This window comes from Phalacrocorax aristotelis, chromosome 12, assembly GCF_949628215.1.
Source record: "Phalacrocorax aristotelis chromosome 12, bGulAri2.1, whole genome shotgun sequence".
Lineage (NCBI taxonomy): Eukaryota > Metazoa > Chordata > Aves > Suliformes > Phalacrocoracidae > Phalacrocorax > Phalacrocorax aristotelis.
The window spans coordinates 11754098-11772695 of record NC_134287.1 but is presented as its reverse complement, the minus strand read 5'-3'; the positions used below and the strand labels follow the sequence as shown (position 1 = coordinate 11772695).

At 38.3% G+C, this 18598-nt stretch overlaps 1 protein-coding gene across 4 annotated transcripts in view; it reads right to left on the bottom strand.

The window, feature by feature from the left end:
• Nucleotides 1–351: 351 nt before the first annotated feature.
• The window catches only part of ADD3 (adducin 3), a 103356-nt gene continuing 85109 nt past the window's right edge, over nucleotides 352–18598 (bottom strand). For 3 of the 4 annotated variants that reach the window (XM_075108316.1, XM_075108317.1, XM_075108320.1), the window contains 13 exons: nucleotides 14905–15043; nucleotides 13339–13490; nucleotides 13136–13216; nucleotides 11906–12055; nucleotides 10907–11050; nucleotides 10720–10818; nucleotides 9531–9713; nucleotides 8442–8699; nucleotides 7224–7343; nucleotides 5983–6072; nucleotides 4467–4590; nucleotides 3407–3502; nucleotides 352–2730 (listed from right to left, as the gene is read on the bottom strand). In XM_075108316.1, coding sequence (XP_074964417.1) covers nucleotides 2432–2730; nucleotides 3407–3502; nucleotides 4467–4590; nucleotides 5983–6072; nucleotides 7224–7343; nucleotides 8442–8699; nucleotides 9531–9713; nucleotides 10720–10818; nucleotides 10907–11050; nucleotides 11906–12055; nucleotides 13136–13216; nucleotides 13339–13490; nucleotides 14905–15043 — 1935 coding nt within the window. In that variant the 3' untranslated portion in view covers nucleotides 352–2431. The remainder of the gene's footprint in view (nucleotides 2731–3406; nucleotides 3503–4466; nucleotides 4591–5982; nucleotides 6073–7223; nucleotides 7344–8441; nucleotides 8700–9530; nucleotides 9714–10719; nucleotides 10819–10906; nucleotides 11051–11905; nucleotides 12056–13135; nucleotides 13217–13338; nucleotides 13491–14904; nucleotides 15044–18598) is intronic. The other variant, XM_075108318.1, reaches the window with a different exon arrangement.

The window sequence follows — 18598 nt, the reverse complement described above, 5'->3', positions numbered from 1 at the left end:
CAGGCTGTCATACCTAAACCCATGCTGCAGAGCAGAAGACACAGACCAAGAAGGAGGGGAAGCGTTCCCCGGGAGAGGAAAGCCTGCAGCACAAACTGCCGAGGTTCAAACCAACTGCCTGACAACACTGCGTATTTTGCCACGGGCCTGTCCTCTTTCATCTCCAGGATCTGTGACAGAGGAAACAACTGTTCTCTAATAAGATCAGACTATTTTCTTGCATCTTGCATAGCTTTCAGAAGCACAAGCAAGAAGCCATGTTCAGAATAAATTCTTGAGAAGTTACTTGCATAATCAAGACATCTTTTCCAAGAGCAGTGTCTAAAAATAAAGGCTGCTATACAAAATCCATCTATTTAAAATACTGTTTATTTGTGATTTAACATTAATTAGCATTACATCTATAAGCAATTTCAGATAACATTTATATATTTTCCACAGGACACAAGAGTTGGCTGGCTCATTCTTTATGCCAAAGCAAGTAAATAGAGGCATTAGCAAAAGGTGCAAATAGTTCACGGTTGCATTTTAAAAAATATTTATGCACATTGCATTCATTTAGATATATTTTTAAAAAAGTTATGAAAAGCGTAGTTCACAGGTTACTGTTTCTACATATGTTGTAATACAACACAAGTAATGTAGAACATAAAAAACAAAGTAAGCAACTGAAAGTTTCCACTATGATTAAAAACACTGATTCCAGTATTTAGTGATAGCTAGAAAATTGTTTCCAGGATCCATTCCAACATCGCATTATCACACTTACACGGTCAAAGCTAACCAGCCCCAAACATGCTATAATCAACATTTTTGCATGCCAAACCACTCTCCAGCCATATTTAACAATTATATATTGTATAATATTTCAACTGGCAATTTGGGAATCACATGGATCTTTAAAATGTACTTCCTATTGCGATGACTGATTTACAGACAATTTGACACAGCGAAGAAAACCCTATGTTAATTTCTATGTTTAGTTTGTATTTACAATGCAGTAAAAGTACTAAAATGACAATATCAGTAAAAATGAGTAAGTGGCAGTACCACCCTTACCCATGGCACTAGGCTCTGATTTGCTCTGGGTTCATCCAAAGGACAACACAGATTCATGAGACCCTTTTACAATTCAAATGAAAGTGAAGAAAAAAACCCAAGTGTTGCACTCTGCATGAATCCATACAAATTATTTAAAAGGTCTAATATGGAAATGTCACTTTGCTGATTTAATAAAAATATCCCAGACTCCATATCATATATTTAAAAAAAATAATCACCAGACTTTTACTTTCTTTGTCTCCTCCTATTTTCTTACTATTTCACTTTCCCTTTTAACAGCTTTGTTTCCTTCATTTGGTTATGTTAAGAGATTATTTTTTCTTCATTCATTAGCAATACCATGAGAGAGAAAAAAAAAAACCCCACAAGTAATTTTTAAACATGAATCCAGTTCAATTTTATATGCTTCTATCTTTTGATTTCTAAGTCCCTGGATTCCTGAATTATATTTAAGTATACTCTAAACCAAGCATTCTTAAATACACTCTACTATTAAATGCTTGGTTCACATGCTTATAATACCTTTATACTGAATGGTATACAAACATTTGAACATATAAAAATCTTCTTTTTGCTTTGCCAGTTAAACTAAATTATCAATGTTAAGTGTATAAAATTCCCTCTCTTGAAAAATAAGGGTTCCCCCCCCAACTGATAGAATAAAAAAAGAAGTCTTCAAAAATTATATTTCAGTAAAATGAAATATTTGGCAAAAAAGTTATTGAAGAATGGAATTCTTTAGACTTTTTGTATAATTCCAAATAAACTTTCTCTTACACAGTTTTCCCCCTAATATTATGTGCCAGTGTATAATATTTCTATATGATCTAATCTTAAAAAAGATTTAAGGTGTGCTGTTAATATACACCCACTCAAACTTGGGTGCAGAAACGTAAAATATATGGTCAAAATCACAATACAAAAATGTATGATCTGGTTACCAAATGAGACAGCAGTTTTAAAAAGTCGTATGATCACTCAACAGTAACTTTAATAAAGACTTTAACTGTACTGAAAAGTTTAAGGTCTGCAAAATACTCCAAGCAGAACTTGCTGCTTCATACTGTGATGGTGTTTGATCTTGCTATGATGGTGACTGAGCACCTGCCAGTGTAGTTCTACATGAAACTAATGAACGTTTCCAACCCTCATAGCAATTTTGGACACAGTTAAGTGAGAGATGAATTAATTTTCAATTAACATGAAAGGTTCTTTTGTGTGTGTGTGTTTTTTTTTTTTAAGCAAAACCTCTTCCAGTTACTTTATGTTTAGGTTAAAAGTCCAGTTACTGCACACCCCTAACACTACGCTGTTAATGGTCAACTTAAAAGCCCCAAATGTGCAATGTCTCCTCACAACAGAACTGCACTTACGCTTCTACTTTCTCCTTCTTTTTACTCTTTTTCAGAAAAGATGGAGTGCGGAATTTCTTCTTCTTCTTTGACGGGGATTTCGAAGGTGACCCTTCGGGGGACAGGGCCTCTTCTATCTTTTCAGAGCTTTTAATCGTAATCTCTACGCTCTCCACAGTACTAGTGGTTAACTGACTGACCCTCTTGGTGAGATCTTCTTCCACGTCATGTGCATCTTCCTTGCCGTTCACCACCACAACCGGCAACTCCACAGATATTAGATTAGCATTCTGGGTATAGAAATCTTCATGATTTTCTGAAAGAACAGACAATTTTGCAATTATTTATGTACACTATCATGCAAGAAAACAGAATTAAAACGGAGTGTTCGAGTCTGGACTGTGATCCAAAGAATGAAACCAAAAGTGCTTAGATGTGGTTTTTCCCTCCTTTATCTACACTCTTACTTGTTGTAAGCAGAAAGGAAAATGGTCTGAAAAAGCTAACCTTCTCTCTCCCAGGTACATATACAGCTCAAGCTGTATACCTTACATACAAATACAGTCTACACAGCATGTACACATACAGTCTCAAGCACGCTCAGAATATGCTTTACTTTATCAAAACGCAGCCGTTCCATACGGAAGTCTTTGGAGAACCAGCCTTTCAAAAGGCCTCTTAGACTCTGCTGGGAAAGTCTTAGGCAAAAACCCTAATCTTAACACTTTGAGTAAAATAAAAATATAATATCTATTTCCTCCACCCTATTAATATCTAAGTTTCAGTATGCCCCGTGTTGTTTTCTGTTTGTGAGAATTATGCATTAGAAAAAATTGGGAAAAACAGTTTTCTGGACAAAGTCCCACCCAGACACAGTAAAAGAAGGCTCTTGTTGGCTCAGTTGACTTCATGCAAGTGTAGGAATGCAGCAGAAGACTGGATGGCTCAGGCTATCAGAGCTATTGGCATTGTACAGAAATTGCATGGAATACCTTCTAATTTTTCTGGGACATTTTGCGGGGATTGAGTTTGTGACTGAATTTGTGACACAGATGAACCGTCATCTGAGAATAATTCTTGTTCAGCATCTGCAGGACAAGATTGGAATTAGTAGCCATGCAAAAGTAAAAATCAAGCAAGAATGTCGGTACTAGTGCTACAAGACTTACAGCTCTGCTAGCGTTGTGTTGCTCATGCTTACAACATCAAGAAGTTAAAATACACAGTTTAAACTCTACAGGATTATGGATTTAAGTGTTTTATCTGCTATCAATCATTACATATTAGTTCTTTAATATAAAACGTTAAAAGGGTGGCAGGGTTGCATTCCAAGTAGCATGCCCCATAGTTTTATCTAGCCATAAGTCACACAGTTTGCTATTATTGTAAGCTATTATGCTACATCCTGAATGTGATATATAGCAAAATTGTTTTATTACACAGTATTAGCAAAGAAGAATGCATAGAGTAAGTGTTATTGTTAAAAAAGAATCAACCCTGAGTCAGTAATTGCCTATGGAATAGTAGTATTGGAAGAAGATGTAAAAAGTGAAAGTAGATGAGTCTTGCACATTGGGAGACTAGAAAAAAAATTAAAGAAGCCAAGACCAAACACCTCAGTAAACTTTTGCTCATCTGGGCACAGATCTGAGGAACTTGATCTAACTTTGATATCAACTTTGAAAAGGAGGTTGGACTAAGATGACCTTCACGGGCTCTTCCAACCTAATTTATTCTATGATTCTGACAAAAGAAGTTATTATGATAAAGGGTTTTTGTCAACCCCATTTCTGTGCAAACCTTTCATTGCTTTAATTTTAGCACTAACCAAAGTAAAAAAACAAAACAAAACACCCAACCAAAAACAAACACAACCCCCCAAACATTTAACAAAAAATTCTACAGTCTCAAGGAATGATTACTTCTACAGTAGTTGCCAACAGTATATGCTAATAATGAACATGTACATATTTTTTGCAGTAGATATTTTCAAACTAAAAATGAGCTCATTATTAAAATGTAACCCCCAATATTTAAAAACACACCACTGACCTTCCAGCCCTTGCTGCTTGCGCTCAATTGTTTTCTTGTACTCTTCCAGTTCCTTTTCTGTGAGATGGCTGAATGGGTTGGGTGGTGCTGGTGGTGCGTGCTCATCATCTTCAAATTGCATTGGCTGGAAAAGAGAAAACCACAAAATTTAACAGTGAAAAAAAGAAGCAAGCAAGCAAGATGTACATGTTTAATTCAGAGTGAGGGCATTTGTCTTTCCAAGAAACCATTACGCGTGATGGAGCCCTGCTGTCCTGGGGATGGCTGAACTCCTGCCTGCCCATGGGAAGGAGTGAATGAATTCCTTGGTTTGCTTTGCTTGCACACATGGCTTTTGCTTTACCTGTTAAACTGTCTTTATCTCAACCCAGGAATTTTATCACTTTTACCCTTCAGATTCTCTCCCCGTCCCACTGGCAGGCAGTGAGCGAGCGGCTGCGTGGGGCTTAGCTGCCGTATGGGGTTAAACCATGACACTCACGTAATAAGGAACACCGACTACTGAGCTGTGAATCACCATCCTTTTGCAGCAGCATAATCATTATTTGAGGGTTGGGTTTTTTTTGTATCAAGGTGGACAGCTTCAGAGTAGAGACCTGCCTCAACAGGTTACACCTCAAGTACTAATATACTCTCCTCAGAGAAGTGAAAATCCTTTGACAACAGGAATTTAAAGATAAGGTTCCCCATATTTTCTGTAAACACCCCAAGTTCTAGGAAATTTTTTGTAGGAAAGTAACTGTACTCATGTACTCATGCTCCAGTTTAGGAATCTAACTGGAAGACCTCTTCTGAGATTAATCTTACAATAGCAAAATTAAATTTATTCTCACGTTGAAAGAAAACTCATTTGGGAAATCAATTGGTTTTGCCTGAAATAAATAAGCAAACTCAGTGTTACTTCTAAAGAATATTAGAAACAAAAATGAGGCAATAGATGTACTAACCCGTGGAGGGTTGGAAACTCTTAGAACTACAGAATTCCAATTATAATTCATCACGGTTTGTTATATAACCTTATTAGGGATATCTCTACTGCTTGGAAGTAAATATATTCTATTCAAGAAAATATTAGTGCAGAGAGGCAAGAAACCGGAAACCCTTTCTCCCAATAAGAATCCCGTTCCTAACGAAAGCTGCCTTCTACACAGTCCCATCCCACCTTTTAAACTCAGTTATTTCTGGGCCTTAATCATTTCCTTTAGCAGCGGTTCCACTGACTGATGAAAAGATTATTTTTGGCACTATGCATTGCAAAGTTCATAACTCTTTAGCTTAAATGGTCTTAGAGAGAGGTCCTACTTCGTTAATTTTAATGGCAGGCATATCTCCATTTGAAACTAACATTTTAAACCTCTGTAATGAAACATGAATAAGATGTATTACACACCCAAAATCTGGCATTAAAATAATCCATTCTAACAAAGCATTTAGAAAGAAAATGTCCCAAACTGATGTTTGAAAGACAGGCAGCCAAATAACCCAAATATTTGTAAATCAATTATGTCCTACTCACTGGACTCGGCTTTTTATCCACAACAATCCCAGCGAGCAGCTGAGACTGAGGTCCTGCTGTCTTTAGGTCATATCGGTTTTGCTCCCTTATCTGTACAGAGAAAATAAACTGGATTAGAAACAGATTATTCCTCTTCAACAAATCCTATGCCCACCAGCTTTGCAAAGCCAGTAAGACAGGCACCAGTGAATGGCTGAAGGATCAAGCTGTTTGCTGCCGTACCTAGAACTTAAGATCTCTCCCATCTCTAAATGAACTGCAAATGTTGTTTAGCCCTTCAAGTACTCCTGAATACCCATCCTAGTCCCAGCTCCTGCACTTCATGCAAGCCAGTATTTAGAAATAAGCTCCAAGGAACAGTGTGTCTCTGAACCTGTTCTCCTCATCCCATAAATGACATATGTTAAGCTATTGGAGAGATCTCTGTGGTCACAAAGGCTGGTAAAGTTTTTCCTTCCATGAATAGCTCATTATTTTCCCCAAACCAACAGCCCTAGTTTCATGTTGTCAGTGCTTAAGAGACTGACAGATCAGATATAAATATCTAAGGAAGGGAGTTGCTCCTTCTGACTCCAGTTCAGTCCCCACGGATACTGATATGGTGCTTTCCAAGACAGACAAAAAATATGTAATCAAATGGAAAGTGTCCTGAATATCTGTTAATATAGTTATGTCTAGGGTGGAGTATTTGGTCGGTCTGACAGGCAGCGTCTTATGTGCTGGAAGGGAAAAGCAGTGAGATATTTGTGTTTAAAGAGAGGTCCAACAATAATCTCTCATTTTCTTTTTTTCCTGCCATTAAGAAGCGGACTGGACCATAGAAACTCCAGCTTAATAAATCCTAGGAGAGTTAATACAGAACAGAGCGAGATTACAGTCTGAGATTGAATCATGCTGTAGAAGATGCACAGCAATTTCGTTCACGTTGACACCTAATTATCCACTAAATATAAAGCTAAATAGCAGGGACTACATTTCCAATCTATCATTTCCAGAGGTAATACTCATCCTTCATCAAACTATTGCATTCAAAATTTATATATATATCTTGAATATGTATCTACAGACTTCTTGTAGATCATACATTTAAACACATGCCAAAAAAAGTAATGTAAGAAACAGAGTAAAATCAGAACATTTGAAAAATGTTATTTTGCTGATTTTACTGCTCTGTTGAATCAGTAGTGGAACATACAATTTTATTTTGAAATGTTACAGTTTTTGTTTCATTACACTTATACCTTATTTCTCTTTTCCAACACTTCACTTGGGTTTGTGTTTAGAGGAACAAATTGGTTTGGATCTTCAATTTTGATCGGCGTTCCTCCACTAGTCTTGGAGGAGTCATCAGCTTTCATCCACTTAAAGAAAAAACAGAAAAAGAAGCTATAAACCCAGCACGACGGGGAGGAATAATTCTCAGTGTTGTCTGACTTTTAAAAAAAGGGATATAAAGAAAGGACAGTCTGACTTTATACCCAATTCCACATGACACCCACAATATAATCCCAACTCTTTACAGGTCCGTGTATTTGCCCAAGAGGATTTAAGTTGCCTTGAACATGTATCACAACATTACTTTTGTAAACACTGAAATACTTTCCTCAAAAATGCAGCAGTAACTGTGTGCTGACGAGGTCACATTTCGAAAGGATCACGCCTCCTAGTAACTGGCACAGAGATCCACCAGCTCCAGAGGCCTTGTTCATGCAATTAGCTTCAACCTCTGCTAACCGCACATTTTGACAGTAGCTTTTTTACATTGTAAGCAGGGTTTTAAATCAGTTGCTGAGTCTGTTTCTCCCGAAGTTTAGAAACTCGCTAGCCTGCCAGCAGGAGGAGCTGATGCTTTTAGAGTTGTGCTATGCAGCTGGGAGTAGCCTGAGGCAAATAACACGCTTAGCAGTCCCACGAGAGCCACCTCTCTCCCAGCTGGAAGCACTGTGGAAGCATCTTGGTGAGCTGAAGGGGGAGGAAAAATCTTGATCACCGTTAAAAGCAGTGGCATGAACAGACTCTTCGAAGTCTGTTTTCAGTAGGCTCACAAACAGGAAAGGGGCAGTTAGAGATGAATTAGAGTTTGTCTCTCCCTTGTGTAGAGAAGAGAACAACCCATGGGTGATTTAAAACCTTACTGTGTTTGGTGGATAATTAATAGCACAAAAAGATAAGGTAGAAAATCTGTTTTTTACTTCAGGAATCAGAAGAGCTAGTAACAAAAGGGAAATAATTGTTAAATTTTATCATAAACTGTTAACTCTTCCAAACAGTTAAACCCCTCTTTCCCAAACAGAGGGGCCCTCAGTACTAATGACATTGGGTCTCCTCAAAGGTTATTTTTATTTGCTTGATAAATTTATTTGCTCATCCTGTTAAAGATTTCCTCATACAAACTGTGGGTAATTTACTTTCTCTCAAGTAGTACAAAAACTAAGCAACTGCCTAAAATATGTACCTACCGTGATCTTAGTCCTGGGACTGGTTTCTCCGTTCCAGGACTCCTCAGGCACATTAACTTTCAAGTATGTGTTTGGAGAGTTCAGCCATCTTGTCTTTTCTCTCTGTTGCCTCTGCGCTAGGAATTTCAGGGGGGAAAGCGGGACTGTATCATCTTCAAAGGAAAAGGCAGTCACAGTGGCTGGGATCTCAACATCACTCTTATGTCTGGGTTTTTCTCTGACTAATGGTTGCCTATAGGCATAGCCAGTTCTGTATCCCTATGAAGGAGGAAAAAAAAGAAAAAACTGATTAAAAAATTAAAAACAATAAAAAATAAAAATCAGAAAAAAGTATCCAAAGAAGTCATGGAAGTTTTGTGCTGCCCTATAAGCATTAAACACGTTCACTGAGCTCTTCGGTGAACAGGCTAGTGGTATCGTCCATCATTAGTTCATACTATTAACATTCAAGAGACTCATTTAAAATACAGTACAGTACCAGCTGGACAGGTCCCCATGCACACTTCACCTTCCTCCCACCTTTGTGAATGCGTGGCCACCAAATGACCCCCTTGCTCAGGCTATGACCTAGGTAGCTTTCATGAGGACACTCATTCATCCTCCACAATGGCACATCCTAGTTCATGACACTCCCCCGTTCCTCACTCTATCTATATATTAAAGGCTGTTCCAGAATTCATACTGCAGTGAAATGGACAGTTCAAACAAATAATAAATTATCTTATCTCCTAATATTAGAGTTAATAACAAAATACAGGGGGAATCTGCCATGTCTATTTACTAGGTGATGATTAAAATATATTTTTACTATTAAGCTACTATAAAAAGAAAATATGTTTCTGAGATGGGTTGGACAAAATTTAAGTTCAAGACATTATAAATTCTTATCAAGACAGAATACTACTGTCAGATGCAGTGACACAGAAAAAACTAAACCAGGCAGAAGAGATTTCATATACAATAAATGTTACTCTGGATTCATTTTCAAACTCACGAAGAAACCAGAAAAATGGTTTGCTTTATAGAAGCTAACCTTACACTCAAAAGCTTACAGAGACTATATGGGCAACACCATCAACGTGCTCTCACCAGGTTGTCCAGCATGCGCATGAGCGCTTCAAATTCTTGCTCCCCAACTTTCCATTTTTGTTGTGAAGCCATATTAACTCCACCTCCTCCAGCTGCTGCCACAGCGTGCGTTGAAGGCTTGAACTTCTGCAGATCCAGTAGTAGGAGATTGTCTATCCCACCTGCTCCGGCTAATGCATGAACCTAGAGACATCAATGAATGTATTTAATTTGTGGAAAAGCTTTTGAATTCTCTGCTCTTCTGAAATCACGGGAGAAATGTACTTAAACACATGCTGCAGTTATTTCTCAGGCTAGTTTTCTACTGTGTAAAAATGTATTAAAATATCTAGCATGTGATTCTTATAGAAAGGATAGTAATATCTGCCAATAATTGCATTTTAAAAGGAGTAGACCCAAACGCTAGCTTTTAGAGTACCTTAAAAAGGTCTTTCTGCATCACAAGACTAAAAATTTTTCATTTTTATATCCGTTTCAAAATGAATGGCAGGGCAAGGGAGGAAAGGAAAGGAGCAGAGACTGCCATTTGCACCTCCAAACGCCTGCTTGGGAGGATGGGATCACTGGAGAACAAGTAAGAGCAAAGTGAGGAAGTTTCTGGGGATGGACTTAAGAGTTATGGAAGGTAAGGACACTTTCAGTGGTCTCTCTCCACAGGTTATAGATAATACCTAGACACCTAACTAGGTAGTTAAAGTTAGACAAAATGGAAACAAGTAATTTTGGGACTCAAGTTATTTTTAAATAGGCTACCCTCTACCATTGCTCCAAAGACCTTTTGTTTATTTTGGTTTTACTAATCTTTGTGATCATAGGGAGAAGCTTCTTTCATTGTCACAACATTCAGCTTTGAGATCTTAATTCGCTTCCACATGCAAGAATGCCACCAAATCTATTATCCGACAGATTCCCTGCCTGAAGCTCACTCTCCACAGCATGGAACAAAACCTGTACCCTTCAGAGCTTAACACCACCGATACTCTTTCTAGAAAGAGTGATAGAGCATTTGTGCTGTTCCTCCTATGTTCTCCTGATTATTCCAGTTTCTCTGGTTTTGACCTGGCATATAATTACTGGATTTGACAACCCCAAATATTTTGTAATATTAGAGATCTTCCCATCTGGGATGTAATCTATAACTCAGCAGCATTAAGTGTTCGAATTTAAATACAGATAAATTCTTTCTCACCTGTGTTTCACAGGCCAGTTGCACATTGAAAATATAGTGGAATGCTTCTTCCAGTGTCTCTCCTAGTGCCACCACACCATGGTTTCTCAAGACTAATACCTAGTAAATGAAGACACTAATGTTAAATGGTAGAAACTGGCACAGTACATGAAAATTGTTTATGATGAGCGTGAATGAGGTTGAATACCTTGCAACTGGGTCCAAGAACTTTCTGAAGCTGAATTCTCTCTTCCTGTTCATCAAGAGATCCCTGGTAGTTGTAATAAGCAACATCTCCCAGGATTAGGGCCTCTTGTGATATGGGGAGGATGCCACACTTCATAGATGAAACCTGTTTTGAGAAAATGAAGTATTGATAATTAGGAAAAAATGAAACTCTTAAACCCCATGTCAACCATCCAAGCCTTCACAGAATGTACTTTATAGTGAAAGCTCAGAAACAATACCTCCCCACCCGCCCTGCCCCAATTTAATTTGCAATAGGGCGACAGAGCTGCTGCTACCCAGCCTAGGGAAAGATTCCTTATAGGAAAAGACAAATCATCTCAAATAAGTTAATTTTTGTGAATTTTATCCATGTTTAATTCTCAGCATAAACCTACTTAATGTTTTTCCTGTCTTTCCCACATTTATAACTTCAAAAAGCTAGTATAAAAGAAATTATCCATTCCTTTTTTTGTCTGTGGTCAAGGAATGCATATATATGCATTTATATATAAAATAACATGAATTTATCTATTTATATCAAACCAGCCCTTTCAAGTCTCCTTACATTTTTATCATTGTTATACAGATCATTTTAAACTTGTATGTTAACTGTGACTTTTTAATAGTGAGGTAGATCCAAACTAAAGCCACTTAAAAATGGAGTTGCGCAATGCAAATGATGATGTATGCAGGACGTTATACGGTGTGAGATGCTACAGATGAGGCCTGTGTCAACTAAGTACTTTACACTTTTCTCAACCTGAGTTTAATAATATTTGAGCATCAGTTTATTCCTATCTGTTTCGCTGCAGTGGCCCAGCCCTTTTTCTCTGCTGATTTGATAACCTCACACCTTTTTTTTACCAGTGTAGAGTTGATGTTAAAAACAAAAATAAAACTGCCATAAACAGTGATTCAGATTCAAAAACGTTCTCTAAGTTTATAAGGTAAACCTCTTTATACTAGAAAGAAGACTTACAGCTGCTGTTGCAGGGGTATGTATGTGTATCACACATCTGACATCAGGGCGTGTGGAGTAGATGGCCACATGTGGACTGAATCCTGCTCTGTCGATACTTAGAGTTGTACTTCCCTGGTCAACGACATCTCCTAGGATGTTTACTTTAACCTGGAAAAGTCAAACAAAGGAACAATATTCAAAATGTTTGCGGCAACTACCATTACCTACAGAGTACCCTCCCGTTCTTACTTGGTATGAAATTTCCCCCCACATATCTAGGGCTCAGAGCATGAATAAAAGTAGGAGAGCGGCCATGAATCTGTGTGTCAATAAATCATCCTGCTGTCCAAGCCCTTGATAGTTGTTGGAAGTCCAGCCATGGAAGAAGTAAAGATAAGACCCTGCTACAACATATAATTGTCCTCTTTGGTCTAGCTGACCTTTCTTTGTTTCTGACTTTCAAAAATTAATTTCTTTAGCATTTCGTACATTTTAAATATGAAGAAAATTCAGCCTCTGTAGAAATTTCCAGTAAGAAAATTAAATGCATAGGGAATTTTCAATTTAGTGGGAACATTAAAATAATAATCCCAGGATCAACAGAAAACAACAGCTGGGTCATATCAGGTCTTGTTCTCATGTTTGTATTTTGGTTGTGTTTGCTGGTATAATGCTATCAGTCTCAGTCTGCTACCCCTTCCAACTGGAGGCAGTTTCTTTCCGGATACGTACCAACATGAAGAACATATGGCAGGTTCTGCACCAAAAGATGTGTGATTTAGCAGCTACCATTGCCTAAATGCCAATCTGTCACTTCACCCAGCTCCTTTGTTGGGCCTGGGGAAGATTATTTAACTTTATGTCTCCACTTATAAAGATAAGAGCTGATTCTACTAACACTACTCCTACAGAGCTGTTTCATATGTATTACCATATTGTCGGGTTATAAAAGGTTGTTGTTACACTGAGGCTATTTGATGAGCTTCATCAGACAGGAAAACAAAACTTTGCTGTTGCACATCGAAGCTGAAGACAAAGCAACAGAGAGCAAAGCTAAACCCAAAAAGAAATGCTGAGGACAAAGGTTGCTAGTACCTAAACAGTTAATCAGCTTTTCACCTGGTGGGTAAACATTAAAAAACAAATAACAGCATGATTGTAGTTTAGAAGTCCATTTCAGCAGCCACAAAACACTTTTGGAAAACAGGGTTGAGCCTTGCTGGTTATTACAGCAGGTGAATGACGTACCAAATTAGAAGCTGAAGCTTCAGAAAAGGAGAGACCTCTTGGAATGATCAGAATATGGTCATGTTCTTTGCTCACTCTTACCTGCAAAGGAGTAGGAAAATGGATTACTGATCTATTTTTTAATTTATATTATTCAGGGGGAAAATTAATTGAATGAATAGGTAAGATTGCAAATAAAATTTTTTATTCTCTAAAATACTTACAGTGATATAGGCATTTGGCAAGTGTGCCCACCCAAACAAGTCAGCCAGTCTATATAAACTGGCTAACTTGCAACGAGTAAGTTTTTCTCCCTTAACAAACGAAGAGGTATCGATCCCAGGTAGATCATTGATAGGTGTAATCATTCCATGGCCTGAAAAACAGATAAAAAAAGATGATGTCCAGTCAGACAATTAAATAACTTCTAGCTATGCCATGATCGCCCCGAAGCAATTTATTTAAATTGTTAGCACAGCAGTACCAGCAATTATTAGACTGGAACTGCACTGCTGGGATTTCTAAGGTTTTTCCTGAAACCTCTGTTACTCTAAGACAGTAGGAACCATACCCAGAACTGAAGTCTTCATCTCTTTTTCAAACTTGAGAGAGGGAGAATACGGGTTTGATCAGATTTTGAGCTCTCTTCTTACCCAAGTTCCTATATAGGACTTGAAGTGCACTTTAAGATATTTGCCACTAATGAAGCATTTTTACATGTTAATTTCAGAATTACAGCAGAACACATTCCTGCTGGATTTCTGATACCAATATAACTAATCTGAAGAGACGTCTCAGTCTGAGCACTTTAATTTAGTCCTAATGAAGAAATTAGGATTAGTGCAAGAGCTCTCAAACTGCTAGACAGAAGAGATCGCCTCTTAACAAGCAAAGCACAAAGATCAATTTATCTCTTTGACTTGTGACTACACAAACATACACTTCCCCCCCTGCGTGAATGCATGATATCCCTTTGAGAGCGACAGCCTTTGCTTACGTGGACAGTTAAGACCAGAAGAGATGGAAGTAATTTTGTTTTCAACAAAAAGAGTATGCGCTTTGAGGTTAGTTGCCCTGTCCAAGTCCCTGGGCAAATGCAGCAGAGCCAGCAGTTGGACCTGCAGTCCCGCTAACCAGCCAGAGACACAGAGATAAGATTATTTGGGTTTTCTGTTCTCTTCTGCTTGTTTTGTTAAATGAACTCTGAAGAGCCATTTTGGGACCAATCCTCAAAAGATGCTGAATGCTGACAGCTGCCACTGTACTTCAGATTTGTAAGCTCCCTTATGATGCCCACCCACAGAACTTACATCTACTTTAACATTTCAGTGCTTCACGACTTGGAAAGAAGAACTGGGGTGTTAACTGAAAGATCCTAGCGACATCTTTATAATAGAGTGCATACTACAAGCTGGTTTTGGCTGTGGGGGCTGTTTGTGTAACAATTCAGTTTGCCAGGCTATTCTTCCTTTTTTAGATAATAATTTAAACTGCTAATAGTAATGGGAGGCAGTATTTTGTTTGCTATCTCACTTAAACTTTCATCAGCAAATTTTAGAATAACTGAGTGTGAGGACTCCAAATATTTTGGATATCTTTATACAAGTCAAAGAATTTGAGAGAAAGAAGCCTAAAAATGAAAGTTAAGGCCACCATCTGTACTACTTCAGAGCTGAAGCAAATTCTGACAGAATTTTTATTCAAAGAAAGAGGAGATCCCAGCATTGCTAAGCCCTGGTGATAATAAAAAAGGAAGAGAAAAAGTGTAATTGTATGAATAATTCACTTACTGAGTGAAGAAGTGGAAAAACCTGCAAAAGAGCTTGCTGTAATGTATTCAGCAATCTGCTGTAATGCAAGCAGTCCAGTGGGGTTATTGCCCTTCTTCATCTGTTCTTGAATAAGGCATTCCAGATCTTCTCTAAAAGCCTGTAAAAACATTTGAGAATCATCAAGGAAACCTGTCTTTGATAGAAATAAGATTATTATAGGTGGGGCTGGTAGCTTCACCTTTTATTAATGTTACATGACACTTCCCCTTAGACCTTGTTATAACTTTGCCAAACTTTAATCATCTGACCTAAACTTTGTATAAGTATTGGCAATCCAGGGGGCGGGAGGAAGGAGTTTGGTCACTGAAGGTTAACTGTTTCCCAGAACAAGACAAGATAAAATGTATCTTTTTGTAAATTATAACAAAAACCATCTAAATCAATAGTGAAAGAGTTCTCCATGTTTTGGAAGAGGTACTTGAAATTTGATCAGGATGTGTTGCTTTTAGTGCTAGGTATTTTTTAATTCTGTAATCCCTCTGAAAATCCATCCAAATTTGATAAAGTTATAAACAACTGGAAAACTGGGGGTCATCTATGGTCAAGCAGTATCACAGACATGCAGAAACTAGAAGGAATGCTGGGATGTCATGTCCTCTCTATTTCTTTCCTTCGCCCAAAGGAAAAAACCATTCCCTCTTAGCCTGTATAAAATGTCCGCAACTCCAAGACATAAACTCATGAAAAAGTTTCTCACAGTATCAAATTTAATATACTATGACTGTGGACAGAGCATGTTTCTTCTAGATGATAGACAGATTAACCACTATCCACAACAAATGCCTGTCCTAGGACTACTTCAGTCTTGACATTTGTAAACTAAGTAAATTCTGTTCCTTGAGACTTTCCTTAGAGGTTATATTTTCTAACCTTCTCATTATTTCTTGGCAGCATCTTCCAGGTTTTGTCTGAACGAGCAGTACGCAAAGCTGCATACAACACGAGCTGAGGTGTATTGCAAACGCTCCTGCTGGTTCATTCCAGAAAGACATTTGGTGTCTTTACCACACAGCTGACTCCTATTATAACTCCAGGCTATTCCCAGTATGTAATTGTTCCTTTCAGTTTGCCTTCTTTAGCAGAGTACTTGCTCTCAATTGAAAAAGAAAATAGTTCTGTACGGCAAATGAAATTTCTTCACTGATTTTTAATTCAGTCCTCCAAAATACCCACTTTGTTGAGTAAAATCCACCAATCTCATGACATAGTCTGTTCATCAACAGTTTTGACTCTAGAAGAGATACTACTACCAGACCCCCAGAAAACATCCTCAAGACCCTATGTGATATGGCCTCTCAGTTGGACAACTGAGGCCATATCCATAACTACACTGTAATTTCTAAGTTTTCAACACCTGTTCTCTTAGTTGGAGTAATTTTGTCAGATTGTGTGTACCTGAGACTTGCCAGATTTTCACAAGTAAAGCCTCTAAAAATTCATGGGGACTGACTATGCAGCAATCTGTTACATTGATCTCTCTGGACAGACCAGACTATGCACACTGCATCCCCCAAACAGCTGAACAACCTCTTGCTAGCCTGAAGATATACGGGCAAAGTCAGATTTTTCCCTTTAGTGACTGCTGTAGGCAAGACCTATGCAGCAGGGGAAGGGAGCAGATGGGGAAATAAGAGACAAGGAATCAAGTGAGGAAAGGAACCTGAGACTGGGAGAAGTGGAGGTATGGGATCCGCACTGGGAACCATAAGGGAATCTAATGGGAGTTAATTACGGGGAGGTAATTGCCAGAAAGGCAAACAAGGATTTGTGGAAAACAGCAAGTGGTTGGAGAAAACACCCTGACTTTCATCCTTCATCTATCAGCAGATGAGTGTGAAACCCACTCGCTTCAACCTGATTCAGGTCTGAGGATGGCCACCATCATCACGACTCCCTGTGCTCCAAAGGCAATGTGGCTGCCACCCTTACTGACAAAATAACGAACACCATCCCCAGCCTGGAACTCGAATGTGGCCGCAAGCCTGGACTGTGGAAGTCAGACATGCAGAGGATATTTCTTTGCCCCTCTTACACAGAGATAATAATCTTCAAGCGTAGCACAGTTGTCTTGTCCCCATGCCTCATCTGACACACAGTGGCTGGTTCTCACTAGAAAAGAAATTAAGTATTTTCCCCTCTTCTTATGGCTCAGCACATGGCCTGGTGCCCTTTTTTGCACACTACTCATACTTTGTCGAGATAAAAATTACTCTTTATCTGACAAAATTTTCTCTGGGCAGATAATTACTGTAAATCCAAGTACTTCACAAGCATTAACTTACTAATCCCCGAAACACGCCTTTAAGGAGCAGCAGGTCCCTGTCATAATTTCCATGGAACAGCAGCAAGGAGGTTGAGGTCAGATGCTGCCACCAATTTAGGACATTCATTTTGAGAGGCCCACAGCTCCATTTGCAGAGTACCATAGCTTCTCATATACTCAAAGCACAACTCTCTGTGAAAATTCAAGTGAAGCACTGAGTGTTTTAGCACGTGCTGCCGTACCTCAGGGTAACAAGGGGGATACACAAAAAATCACAGTCTGAAAAAACAGGAAACAGACAACTCAGCATCACCCATGACAGGCCGGTTTAAATCCTTGATGCTGGTTAGTACCTGAATCTGAGCATCTCTCACTATTGGTTTTGAATGAAATTCAGATGCATGTGATTTATACAATCCCCTGTAGAAGACATAAGGATTTTTCACCTAACTAGAAGAAAACATTTTGGTGGTCAAACAGCTCACGGTGCGTAGAAAAAGAAGCCAAGGTCCAACCTTTATGTGCTATGCTTGAAAGCATATAAAGTATAAAATAACCACGAAGGTAGTTCCTTGGCCCTTTGCACACCATATTCTTCACATTACAGAAGGCTTACCGCCCCTCTGCCCCCCAAACCCTGAAACACATAAAACAGACTTTCAGGCACCAGCCATCCCAGTGCCAGCTTGCTTCTCCGCTAATGGTTCACCATGTGGCCACAGTTTTATGGCATTCTCCTTCTGTTACTGTGATCTATTAAGATTGCAGAGACAATGACTGGCCAATATATTTCAACAACAAGCAATACTAACATTTATTTTCAAAATCTGTTATTCCAAGAGATTAAATTACTTCTCAAATATTCCTAAAAGAGGCCCCCTGCAAAAAACCTCTGCCATTTCACACTCTGCAAGGCTGAAATGCTCTTTCTCTCTTGTTTATGATCTGTATATAAGGAAACCACACATTTGTAGTCTCCCCGGGACCATGTGGAAGACAGAATCCATGAAATTTATGGAAGTATTTCCTTGGGAGGAGATGGAGAATAACAGTTATCTGTATTATATTAAATCACTCTCACTTCAATTCAACAAGGACTATTAAAAAGGATCTGCAAAAGCATTCAGAATAAACTCTTATTAGTCATATTCAGACTTTTTTTTTTTTAAACCCGTATGAGTAATGTTATTTCTATAGCTGAAAAAAGGTCATGTAACATATTTCAGGCAATTTTTGACAGAATTTTTTTTTGTTTATTTCTTATCGTATTTTTAATTCTTCTGCTTTCTGATCACGCTATTTTCATTCTTCTGAGCTTAGTTTTGCTCTCTGATGCTAAAAGTAGTGTATTATACACTTGCTGAGGCTACTACAAATGATGATTTAGTG